The sequence below is a fragment of the Populus nigra genome, chromosome 1 (genome assembly GCF_951802175.1).
Source record: "Populus nigra chromosome 1, ddPopNigr1.1, whole genome shotgun sequence".
NCBI classification, from domain to species: Eukaryota; Viridiplantae; Streptophyta; class Magnoliopsida; order Malpighiales; family Salicaceae; genus Populus; species Populus nigra.
The window spans coordinates 18414290-18427781 of NC_084852.1; the positions used below are offsets into that span (position 1 = coordinate 18414290).

The following is a 13492-nucleotide window of genomic DNA, read 5'->3' on the forward strand; positions in this document are numbered from 1 at the left end:
AATTTTTTTTAATTTATAAAAACAAATAAATATATGTTTCTTGGTTTTCGATTGGAAAGTCAAAACTAATAATGAAGAAAAAGATTGAAGTTTGAAAAATATTTTCAAGAATAAATTATTAAAAAAAATGTCTTTTTTTTTTTTTCAAGTCGGATAGATCACCACAAATATCCACTCAAGCCCTAACAAGACTTGTCAAAACTTGTCTTTCCACAAGACACAAACTAAGACACAACTTGGAGGAAACAAAGATATGTTTTGTCGTCTTTTTTCCCTCATATTCTCTTATGATATATCAAAATGAGGCTGATTCATCTTGCTCAGCCACTTGCAAGTATATGGGGTGCCTCCAGGTCCACCAAACATGAACCGGTACTGCCATCGTGGATCTGCAGAAGAGTTGTCTCCAGATTTGTAACAAGAAGACCGTCTAACTTTGATGGATGAATCTTCAGGAGGTGTATGCTCATCTCCTCTGTGGAAACAAACTTGCTGAATCCTTTCATTGGATGAATCTTCAGGAGGTGTATGCTTATTGTTTTAAGAAAGTAGAGACGGAGCATGTGTCTCTATTCCTCCTTATTTTAAAAGAGCTTTAAAACTGTTTCAGAACCAACTTATCTGTCTCTTCTACCAAGTATCAAACAATTTTATTTTTTTTTGTCTTCTATTCCGGGACACTAGCCGAATCTAACCTGAGATATCAAAAGCTTGGCAAAACAATAGAGGCTAAAGAATCAATGACCTTGAAAGAGAATGGGGCAATACGTCAGGAAAGCCTTGCACCAAACAGCAGAAGCTTATTCAGCTGCAGGAAACAACTCAAGGCACATTTGGACCTGGAAGTCGGTTATAAGTTGCCACACTACAAGTTTAGCAAAACGAATATAACATCCTCGAAAAATACAAGTTTAACGAATATAAAGCGCAAAAATATAGAAAAATACATCACTGCAGCATGGCATAGAAGCCAGGCACGCTCAATATTTTTACACATGTACAAGAACAGCATCCCAAGTGCTGACATTGCATTTATATACAGAATTAAAAGCGTGCAAAAATAAAAAAGAGGTAAAAGACAGATTCTGTATTATTACATTAACTTCAGTTATCATCATCATCTCATATCGCCTCGTTTATGCACAAGAAGATGGGCGCTAAGAAAGCATTAACCTATAAACCATGAAATCACCTCTTAAACCAGGATTCTGTACAGATGTGCAATTATAAAAATGAGCTCAATGTCCAGTTGCACTGCTGCTTGTAGGTTTTGACATTGGAGCACAATTAGCTGAAGTGTTGGACCTGCCAGCTTGGCTAAGCAACAAGTCTTTCTTCATCTCTCTGTAGCCCTGGAGTTCTTCAAATGCATCAGCTGTTGTCTTTGATGCAACAGGTCCAGAAGACGCAACACCTGAAGCAGCAGCCTGCGGACCTACTGGTGCACCAGAGATTGGATTGCATTCTTGGAGGTTGCTGCTCCAAGTTTTGGACCTGGAGTCTGGTGGCAAATCAACTGAACCAGAGAAATCCTGGCATAAAGGTGGGGCTTTCTTCAGCATGCGTACAAGAGCACCAACAGCTGCATCTTGGGATTTTTTAACTGGAAAGAGACCTCCAGGCTCAAGCGGGTCAGATTGATGGCCTTTTTTATCAAAGGACTCGGGCCTGCAAGATGCACAAAGCACATTAGGTTGAATAACCAAAAGACTTGGACCAAATACCAGAATTCACTTCTAACTTGCTGTTCTTGTACATTTCCTATCAATTGACTAGGAGCAGACTTTTTAAAGATGCAAAATTTCAGGAAGAAAAACACATTCTGTATACAGTAAGTTAACAATGATGGAACCAACCTGATTGCAATTTTGTTGTCTAGTTTGGTATGTAAACACTTCCCATAACAGTTGCACATAATTGATTAGCTACTTAATTGGGCTCAGACAATAGGTTGATGGGTTGGTTTAAACCAGCCAAAACCAACACGCATTGGATCAATGGTAGGTTTTACACGTTGCATATAAAGGTTTCAACATACTGTTTCTTACTGAAAAATCTAAATAAGACACACTCTTCCAAAGGGATTTACACCAATTTTTTTAGACTTCTCAACCACCATGATCTCTCTGGACAGATTATTTGACACAAACAAGGACTCTGAAGTAAAAGTTGTAACCTCATTCAATAGCAGGTTTATATACCAGTAGCATGTGAAGGGAAGAAACATTCAGCCAGTTATTCTAGAATTAGACCTAGATCATAAATATTCTTTAGGTATTGAATAATAATTCACCTTTACCAAAACACCTTTTTTTCATCATCGCATCTCAGCAGAGGTTTGGGACATTTCAGAAACCTCAGCAAATATTTACTTGAAGTAGGTCTTACCAGAGAACTCCCTTCAGTTTAAGCATTTTTCTGGTTTGTGCAGGTGCCAAATCCTAATATTTACTTGAAGTAGAACCAGGTACTGAAGGGAAACGCCCACAAAGCCCGAGAGAGCCATTTCTTAGAAAACTCTTCATTGATTGGCCTATACTTTTCTGTCATTATTGTCTAACTAAAGTGCTATTTATGAGCGTGAAAGCAAAACACAAAATAGGAAAATCAAATCATGGTAGAAAGGTAAACTAAATCATAGGGTAAAGCCAAAGGAATAAGAAGACTGCCTAATTATTTTGTAGGTAAATAGAAATGCTAATGAATAGTCTTAATAAAGATGAAAACCTGAATGAGAACTAGTTAAATGCTGAGTTTCTTCCAAAAACAAATAGTCCCATAAACTTTGACTGGTAATCCTGCAGTATTACACTCTTTAAGAAACTGAAAATCCATCATGGCAGAAGTTAAATGAAAGCACATAGGCTGATGAGCACTGAAGCTATGATACTGCAGAATAGTATAAGCATTGCTTGATTTAGATCTTAGACTACAAATTATCCACAACATTGATCCCTGATATTCAATGCCTATACTATCAAAAGTACTGTAGATCCTCTGCAAGAACCATCATTTGCTATTCATAGAGGCTTGGCTGAGAAAAGTGGGATAGTTCAACTCTTTGTGCAAAAGGTCTTTTAATCTGTTATTTGAATGTAAATATTCTTACAGATCTAATGAATATATCACCTCAAACATCAGCAAGATAATTTATTCACCAGAACAAAGGAAGTCGAAAACTTGATGTAATACCAGCACCAACCAAAATTAAAAGCACCAGAAGTAATAAATCATATTTCAAACATTACCTTCGACCTGGATCCATCACGTCATCATACTCCACATCAAAGTAAGCGCAAGGAAACTCAGAATCATCAAAATCATCCTGATATGACCTACTGGAAGTTCTGGACAATGAAATCTGTGGAGAGCTGTTGGACGATGTTTTCACGCTGGAATATTTTCTAATGTCTTCTTTCCCGAGAGAGAAAAACTGCAGTACACAAAGAATCCTATTGAGCAAACACCTTTTAAACAAAAGCTCATTGTGATGAGCATATATAATACCTTCTCAACGGTTGCACCAGCGTGAACCAAACCTGAACTTCTATCAGTCTTCGGATTACCAGATCTGGTAGCTTTGAGTGGTGGTGATTGGGGCAAGTTTTGCTTGTTGGACAACAGGGGAGAACTAGCATGCTTGACAGCAGGTATGCTAACAGGTGCACTTTCAGATCGTAAAAGAGCCTTGGAAAGATGACTCCCAGGAATATAGATTGGTGGTGATGGGGATGGAGATGGTGTATAGTTTGGAGAAGGATAATATTCATCAAAGCTCGTATTCTTCTTATGGGCTGATGGCACTTCAGGTGGATGAGGAGGCAAGCTCATAGGTTGGAATCGGCAGGAACTTGGATTAGAAATTGATCCATGTTTTTCTAAATGAGTAGGTGATGGTGAGAAACAAAATGAAGGTGGCGAGGCTTTATTAAGGTCATAACTCCAACTATGCCGTCTTGAGAAGGGCAAAGATGATGGAGAACCATGTGACACAGGAAGAGAGGGGAATCTCTTCAGTGGTTCTGCCAATGGGCTACCAACATAATCAGGGATAAATTGGGAGGAGGACATAGGAGTTGATGACTCAGAGCTGACATCTGATAATGATGAGCGATACAGCACTGAAAGGCAAAGCCTGCCACAGGAAGTATCCACAGGGGTGAATACAAATCGCTGCATTTCAGAATCTTCTTTGCGTGTGAAGGGCTCAACAAAGGAAGAAATCCTATGTGTAAGTGTATATGAAGGAATTTGCCCAGATGAATTGAGATCACGGAAAATCTTATAAGCAGGTAAAAGTCTAACAGTTGCATACAAGGACCTCAGAAGTAGTATCGATTTCTTATAACATATTTGCAAGGTATTGCTAAGTCTCCTACTCCCAGAACCAGTATCCCTTGACTTCCGACCCTCATACTGCACCACCCACCTCTCTAAAATCTTTTCATTCTTACCCTCACACCCCAATTCTTCCTGATCAGAATTCCAATAAAATGGACTCTGATCCTTCGACAAAAAATTCCTAACAATCTCCCTTTTGGGGGAATAATTCACAGGATCCCACCGACCTGGTGGCCTCTGCACCAAAATCACATCAACAATCATCGGTTCTAAGTAGCTTTGGCGCCAAAGATCAAGCGCAGCAGGGCATTCCCTAAGGGCTAAATTGAACCATTTATCTCTCGGCATCACACTCGAGGAGGATGATAAAGACGAGGACGGAGACGAGGATACCATTTGTTCACCACTAAAATTACGTGATGACATGAAAGGAGACCTAGACTCAAGTATAATTTGAAGACTTTTAGGAAAAAACTCAGTGATAATTTGTTCCATTTTTGCAGCCTCAGTGGGTGTACCATGTGATGATGCCATACTCTCAAACTCAAAAAATAACTATAAGGCACAAACCCTTTTAAGAAAAAACGAAACGAAACGAAACCACACAGGCCTTAAAACCCCACTTGACAGAATTTCACTGCAAAACAAATCAACACACAGCAAAAATACATCAAACTCCACAAGAAAAGGAACCCAGAGACCAACAGGCCAACATAAACCGAATTAAGCAATCAAACTAAAAAAACCACTAACTTAATCATTAACAACTGCCAACAAAAAAAGACAATCTATTCAAATTATCTTTAAATTCACAACGATCAAACTAAAAGAGAAGACAAGACATGGACTTACTGTTCAGAACTTCAGATTGCTCTTTTAAGGTTGTCAAAAGTAAAACTTTAAAGGGACTTCCTTGTTTTTCTCTTTATTTTGTCATCTGGGTGTTGATAAAGTTTGTGTTTTTCATTCAAAAATTGAGACTTTATCTGTTTTTTTTTATATAATTTTTAAAGAACCCTAAAACGATGGCATATAAATATATATCCACAAAAAGATATTTATAGTGAGGGCGTGGAGGTAGAGCTGACTTACGCGTTAGAGAGAGAGGGATAAATGCGCCCATAGGCTAGAAAGAGAGAGAAGTAAAGATGGTGCAGTTTGTTTCTTCTGTGTGTTGCAGAGGAAGGGAAAGTTTGGATTATCAGCCTTTGGATTAGCTTATCTTGCTTTTATAAGTTTGGAAAATTCTAAGGCTACTCCTTCATCAAGGATCTTTGATTCCTGAGTTTGTGGGGCCTCTTAAGATTTTTTTTTTATTTTACAATAAATGTATTGGCGAATGGAACGCAATCAATAAAATTATTATGAACAATGTAATTTTTATATTTAAAAAGATTTGAGTTGCGATATTTGAAAAAAAAAAACATAGTTTATTAGGTTTTGCTGTTTTCAAAAACACAATTATATAATTGTGCTATTTTTCTGAATATATATATGCTAGTTTATCAAATATAATTTTTGGTATATGCTATTTCAAAAAAAAAAAAACACTCGAACTAATCACTCTCTCATCATGTCACAGAAAAAAGTCTTCAATATCTTGAAATGCAAATTTATATAGTGTCTCATCCATGTGATTTGCTTAGATTATTGTTAATGTTGTTTAATAATGAAGATTGTTTAGTGTTAGTCTTAACTTTAAGAGATTAATCTTGAATCATTCAATGCAATTGGTTGTCCATCCTTAATCCCAATGATTCACTCCATTTACTTTTCAAGATTTGAACTTAAAACTTTTCAAATCCCAAATAATAATAGCTAAGAGATCCTTGAGGATGTCTTGATACCTAATTTATATAAATTTTATGTGATTTGATATTGTTATTACATAGCTCAACCATGTCTAAATTGTGTTAGGAAGCTCATGAATATGAATAAGATGGATCATACTTGAGTATCAAATAATGGGAAATTGAGAAAAGAAAAAAAATGAATTTTTCTATCCAACTTGTATTGGAGATGTTTTGGATCATGTTACTTCTCATATAAATAAGGATTTTAATCTCACAACTTCATAATTGGAACCATACGTATGAAATAGACATGATGATGTTCTTTAATTTCTCATATATATATATATATATATATATATATATGGTGGTGGACATGGATCCTTACATAAGGTTTCTTCGTGAGGTAAGCTTGTTCAACTTTGGCCTACTACTTGTGTGCATGACTATCTTCTTTCATAGGTTTATCAAAAACAAAAGGAAAGAAGAGTGCATATCTCAAAGGAAAGAAGGTTTCTTAATTTTGCTCCCACACAATTTTTTCATATCATGTTTGTCTCAAAACAATATTTGTTAATTACATAAAAAAAATTAACAAGATTTTTTTTTGTCTCCAAACAGAAGTTTCGTTGCAGTATTTTTAACAAAAAAAAAATTGGTAAGTTATTTTTTTATATACATATAAACAATGTCATTTCTTACTTAAAAAAAACTATACAAGTCGAAGATTCAAGTAGTGCAATGATAATTTTAACCTTCTTAAAAAAACAAAAAAAAAACTTACAATTGGAGTGAAATCATCTTTTTCAAGGGATTCATTAGGCATTATAAGATTAATTGCGGATAAATTAGTTTGTACACTTTTTTCACAATGAAATTACTTTGTTGCCCTTAAAAGCAAAAAAATATGTCTTTGGTCTAAGGGCTTTTTTGTAATTCAAGCAGTATAATGATAATTTTGACCTTCTCAAAAAAACAAAAAATAAACTTGCAATTGGAGTGAAATCGTCTTTTCCAGGGAATTCATTAGGCATTATAAGATTAATTACGGATAAATTAGTCTGTACACTTTTTTCACAATGAAATTACTTTGTTGCCCTTAAAAGCAAAAAAATATGTCTTTGGTCTAAGGGTTTTTTTATAATTCAAGCAGTGTAATGACAATTTTGACCTTCTAAAAAAAACCAAAAAGAAATTACAATTGGAGTGAAATCGTCTTTTCCAAGGGATTCATTAGGCATTATAAGATTAATTGCGGATAAATTACTCTGTACACTTTTTTCACAATGAAATTACTTTGTTACCCTTAAAAGCAAATAAATATGTCTTTGGTCCAGGGGCTATTTTGTCTTTTAAATACTATTTGCATAGTAAAATCACATTGATACCCTTAAAAGCAAAGAACAATTGAACTTGCATAGGAAGGCGTTTTGATCTTTTCAAAAAAAAAAATTATGAACAGTTAAGTTATGTAATTACCCTTAAATTAAAAAAAAAAACACATTGTTCTAAGGGCATTTTTTTGTTTTCCTTATGGTATTTTTGTTATTTTTTTGGTCAAGATAGGAACTGTTTCGTAATTGTCAAAATTTTAATATTATTTAAAAAAGTTACTAACGCGTGGCACGTGACAACTCTCCAGCCATTCAAGCAGTGAATGCAAGGCCATCCAATTACCAAAATTAGTCATCCGCGATGATATTGAGAGCGACGCTTCACCCTTTTCACGATGGTGGATCATGTGTTCATGATGGAGGTGTAATTGGGCATTGGTGACTTTTTTTTCTTTTCATCTTTATTTTTTCTCTCCTAGCCTAGAAATTTGTGTTAGTCATTTCAAAAATTAATTATGTCCTTCAATTTTTATTTATATCAACTTTAACCCTCATTCTTTTTTATTTCTATTTGTTTTGCTTTTAATGTTTTTTTTAAGTTTAAATTATTTTCAATTTCACCCCTAAATATTTTATTTCATTTAGTTTTTTTATCCAATTTGATCTTCATTATTTTGATTGCTTTTTTTTATATATATTTTACCCTTTTTAATTTCATCCCTCATCATTTTATTTCTTTTATCATTTTTTATCTAATTCTGGTCCTCATTCTTTTGATTGTTATTTTGTTATTATTTTGTTAATTTCTTTTGTTTTTCAATTTAATGACTAATTATTTTCTTTCATTTGATTTTTATACTAGATTTGGTCCTTATTATTTTATGATTGGAAATTTTACTTCGTGATTTTTTCATATCTTTCTTTTGATTGGGCAATCTCATTCTCATAACCCAAGTCACTGGTTTCAAATATTATCCTGTTTTAAGTTGGGTCCTTTTTTAGATCCTTTATTATAATTTTTTTTAATTTCATCATTTGACAATGGGTTATTGGGTCTTGAGCTTCATTATTTGTTTCGTTTTTTTTTTTTATGAGTTTATCCCGATTTTATATCCTGGTTAGTGGGTTAATCAAGTTAACTCTAGTTGACTTATAGTTTTTTTTTCTTAGTGTTGTTTTTCTATGAAATTGATTTTTGTCTAATTTTATCCTTTGATATTAAATTTTTTACCCTTGAACTTTGTGATTTTTCTGTTTTTTTAGTGGGATCATCCTAAGTCCGGGTTAGTTAAGTTAACTCAGTTAACTTGCGCTTTTTTTTTTTGCTTTTTTTTATTCAGCTTTGGTCTTTTTTGCTAGTTTTTTTTTAAAAAAAAATCTAATTTTTATCACAATCTCATATTGTAGGTGACAGGCCGATCAAGTTTACTTGTGTTGGGTCGAGTTTTTTTTTTTGGCGTAGCTTTTTTTTTAAATTGATTTTTTTTTTAATTTTATCCTTCGACATTAGGTTATTAGGTCTTGAATTTTGTGGTTTTTTTTGTTTTGCCTTTTGCAATGTTATCTCGATCTCATATCTTGGGTTACATGTTATTCGATTTAACCCGTGTTGACTCGGATTGTTATCGGTTGGACATCCTTTTTTTATTTCATGAAAAAATTAAGTCAGCCCACAGCATAGCGCAGACCGCCTATCTAGTCTATGATTAAGACCTCGTTTGTTCTTACGGTGGCAATGCGTTTTTGCAAAATTTGATTTGTTTTTCTTCAAATTGTTATTTTTTATTTTTAGATTGTTTTGAAGTATTGATTTTAAAAATGAATTTTAAAAAATAAAAAAGATATTACTTTCATGCATTTTCAAATAAAAAATACTTTAAAAAACAATCGCTATCACAATAACAAACGGGCTCTAAAATTAGAGTAAAAGGAGAGTTTTTTAAACTTAATGAATAAGATTTATTTGAAAATAAAGTTGGAATTAATTATATAGTTGAGTTGGAGTCATATTTGAGGTTTGTTAAAAAAATAAAAAGTTAAAAAACACACACAAAAAAAAAAAAAATCCATGGGTGCTCGTATTCTTGTCTCACTAGATTATACCAAAAAGGTGGGTAACATTGGGTGATAGTGGCCAATGCAGACAAAGTGAGGATCAAATTTGTAGAATATGATTGGTTTCGCTTTTAATTACTCCGGCATTTTATAGATTCAACGTCCTCTGTCCCCTTCTCTGGACTGGTCAGGAGTGTCTTTTACCTCTCAAATTAGGACAGCAATGCAAAGAAAGGAAAGGCATGTCTCCATGGATGTCGTCATTTGGTTGCTTAATTTTGAAGCTCTTCACTTGTGTCCTCCTTTAGGTTCTTGTTATTCGTGCCAAATTTAAATCATTCTTATTAAATCCAATATATAAGCTAGATTTTACAAAAGAAAAAATTAATTAACAATATATAACCTGTTTAAAAAACCTAGAATATATATATATATATATATATATATATATATATATATATATTAACTCGTCATGTTATTATTTCTTTTTCTTTCTTTCTTTCTTAAATGGTAGCAAGTTATTTAACAAATTCTCAATCTCTTCTAAGAAACTGTTTCTTAATTTTTGTTGAAAGTCGAGGATTTGCAACATCCTAGTTGCCGGTTCACTATAAACTAAAATTTTGGTTACTCATTAATATTAATTATATGTTTTTTTATCCTCTTAATTAATCTAATATATTTAAAAATTTAATAGGTTAATTTTAGTTGACTTGAATTATTTTTTTATTTTTTTAATTGATTTTTAAAAAAACTTTAATATTTCAATACTAGATTTATTAGGAATTAAGCTTCGTAATTTCTTTTAATTTGATTTCTATTGCGTTGACCCGAGTTATAAATTTGACAAATTGATATAGGTTGATCCAAACTATTTTTTTATCTTTTTTTAAATTGATTTTTTTTAAAATTTTATTTTTCAACATTGAGTTTATTGAAAATTGAGCTTCATAATTTATTTGGATTTACTTTTTATGGGGTCATCAAGGTCTCATGACTCGGTATGTGGTTTGACAGGTTAACCCAAATCGATATAATATGATGTCGTCTTAATATTTATATAAAAAAACCTCATCTTAAATGTCACAACCCAATTTTGGGTTCTCTCAAAATTATCGTTTTCTTTTATACAAAAATAAAAAAAGGGGCGAAAAGATTGAAAATTAAAAAAAAAAAAACAAAGCAAGGAAGCAAGTAATTTGGTTGGCAAGAGCAAGATGACGAGCGATCTACATGCATAAATAAAAAACAAAAGGACCAAACTAGATCTTTGATATTTTTAAAAACTCAATTGTACCATTGAAAAACCTAAATGTGAAACGGTAATGCAAATTCAAGGTTAACTTAAATTAATATTGGATGAATTTGCATAAAAATTAAGTCTGAGGACTTAATTAGATTTTTAATATGCTAATTTGATTTAATTATTGGTCTAACTAAAGGGTTAATTAATTTTATAAATTAACTTAGATCAAATTAAAAGAACTAATTAAGTGTAGGGACTTAGTTAGACTTTTAAGGGGTCAAATTAATTTTGTTAAGGACTTAATTGGTGAAAAATTAACTTTGAAAGCTTAATTAAGAATATTGGAATTTTGGAGGACCATATTTAATGTTCAAAAGCTTAATTAGATGATATCAGGGGCGTAATTGTAAGAAAATAAAATTTTAGGGATCGATTAACAGCCAAATTAAAAAAATTCAGAAACAAGGACCAGAGTGCAATATATGCATAAGTTTAATGGTTGATAGAGGTCACATTGAATAAATTGAAAACCATGGACCAATTTGAAGAAGGCACTCAAATTAGGAATTCAATCAAAACTTTTAGGGGTTCGATTGAAAAAATTAAGAAGTTTCAGGGGTCAATTGAGGGTGCATGTGCTACAATTGAGCTTTTATATTGGTAAAAAACAGTTTAGAACCATATTTGTATGTTGACAGTATGTTATAGACTTTGATTCCTATGCATTTTAATATTGCATGCTTATTGTTGCTTCTAAGGGTTTAAGCACGTAGACATGAGTTTATGTGATTTGCATGAATAAGTTTGAGTCTTTTTTCTGGGTTTGGATGCATTTTTATGGGTTTTAGCTTTGTGAAGCATTTTCTGGGTTTATAGGTTGGTATTCTTCAATTGAACATTATCTTAGATCATTGATTTCTATGTCGTTTTGATCGTTTATTGGTTGTTATATATGTATAAAAGACTAGTGATTGCTAATCTAGGGTCCTGGTGATTTTAAAAACATTCAAATTATGTCATTTAATCTTTGATTCTTCATCCATGCTCTTTATAAAAATCAAATAATCGTGATGATTACTTGATTATTGTCATAATCCAACCTTCAAATTTTGTTTGAATGACGTTTGTGCATGTTCCTTTGCCTTTTATTTTACATAATATGGTCTGATCTTGAATCCATGTTTTCTAGGTTCTTCGTGTGTGTTCTTCTCTATTCATAATAAGATTCAAATGAAAACCTCTTTTGATTATTAAATTTTTGTTTCGGTTTCTGGACTTTATTTTTGGGCTTGGCCCTTTGGACCAGGAAGCCCGCACCACATGGCAGGGTTGAATCCATTTATGATAAGGTAGTGCTTAGTAAACTTAAACGCAATATTTTATTCTTAAGACGTATTTTTCAAACATAGCCTTAAGATATTTTTTAAGCCTCCGATTTTTAGTTAAGGGTGTGTTTGTCAAACATGCCTTATAGTTTATCTTACAATGTTTATTTTTTGCTTTTGCTAAACAAACCTCAAATAATTTCTAAAGAATTCTAAAAACCCACGTGGCAGGGCTGAGTCCATTTATGCTAAGGTGGCGTTTAGCAAACTTAAACGCAATATTTTGCTCTTAAGGCGTGTTTGTCAAACACAACCTTAAAATAGTTTTAAGCCTCTGATTTTCTACTTTTGCCAAACAAATCTCAAATAATTTCTAAAAAGTTTTGAAATAAATTTAAGGACTATTTTAAATTTAATTGTAGGCCTCTCACGTGTTTTTCAACCACCTACGCTGTAAGATACTGATTTGGTATTAAATATACATCTTCTTCTTCAAATTTTAAGAAAAAAATTACAAAAACAAATAAATAAAAAATTCCTTATATGAAAAAAAATACAAAAATACATTTTAGTCATGTGCATATTGTCAAATTCTAAAATTTTCATGTATATTTCATATGAAATATAAAAATTATATTTTTATCATACTTGAAAAAATATGGAAAAAAAAATCAATTAATGGGTATCCCAACAAATTTGTGATTATCCATTAGAATTTGACCAAGATTTCAACAACACTGTAAAATCATTTTTTCTATTGCCATTAAAATGCTAATATATTTTTATATTAAAAAAAAATGATCTGACCGGTAGCATAGCACATACAACAATCTAGTGAATATATAAGGGTGTGTTTGACATTGTATTTTGGAAGCGTTTTAAATTTGAAATTTTTTTATTTTTTTCTTTACTTCAAATTAATATTTTTTGATATTTTCAGATCATTTTGATGTACTGATATCAAAAATAATTTTTAAAAAATAAACAAAATATTATTTTAATGTATTTTAAAATGAAAAATATTTTAAAAAACAGCCGTAACCACACTACTAAACACACTTTAAAAAAAAAAGAACTGACATATCACGAATTTAGAGACCCGAACCACTCCCCTTTTAATTCTCCATAGTTTTTCAATTTCTTATTGAAACCGATAGGCAGCCTATGGTTCAAATGACTAATAAAATTGTACGTGCGTGAATGGTTATATGGGCCTGAAAGCCTTATTTATAAAGCATGCGACGGCCAATTTATATTAAGGCTTTCAATCTATCATGATGGGTGGGCCAGGCCTGAAAAACAAAATGCGAGTCTTGGAAAAAAGAATTGATGAAACTGTCAAATACCGAACAAATGTAGTAGGCTCAACAAGATTCAAGCCCAGACTTATATTTATTTGAT

General features: G+C 32.2%; 1 protein-coding gene across 3 annotated transcripts; it reads right to left on the reverse strand.

Annotated features, from left to right (window-relative positions):
- Positions 1-921: 921 nt before the first annotated feature.
- LOC133674577 (autophagy-related protein 13b-like) lies at positions 922-5571 on the reverse strand. 3 transcript variants are annotated; one of them, XM_062095786.1, is made up of 5 exons: positions 5434-5571; positions 3508-4978; positions 3249-3433; positions 2728-2798; positions 1416-1668 (listed from the first exon to the last, which is right to left on the reverse strand). In XM_062095786.1, exons 2-5 carry the CDS (start codon positions 4873-4875, stop codon positions 1556-1558), a joined length of 1737 nt encoding a protein of 578 aa, XP_061951770.1. In that variant the 5' UTR covers positions 4876-4978; positions 5434-5571; the 3' UTR covers positions 1416-1555. The 3 variants fall into 3 exon arrangements, with proteins under 3 accessions (XP_061951752.1, XP_061951761.1, XP_061951770.1); XM_062095768.1 differs by lacking the exon at positions 2728-2798 and having other exon boundaries at positions 922-1668; XM_062095777.1 differs by lacking the exons at positions 2728-2798; positions 5434-5571 and adding an exon at positions 5194-5422 and having other exon boundaries at positions 922-1668.
- Between the last annotated feature and the right edge of the window lie 7921 nt (positions 5572-13492).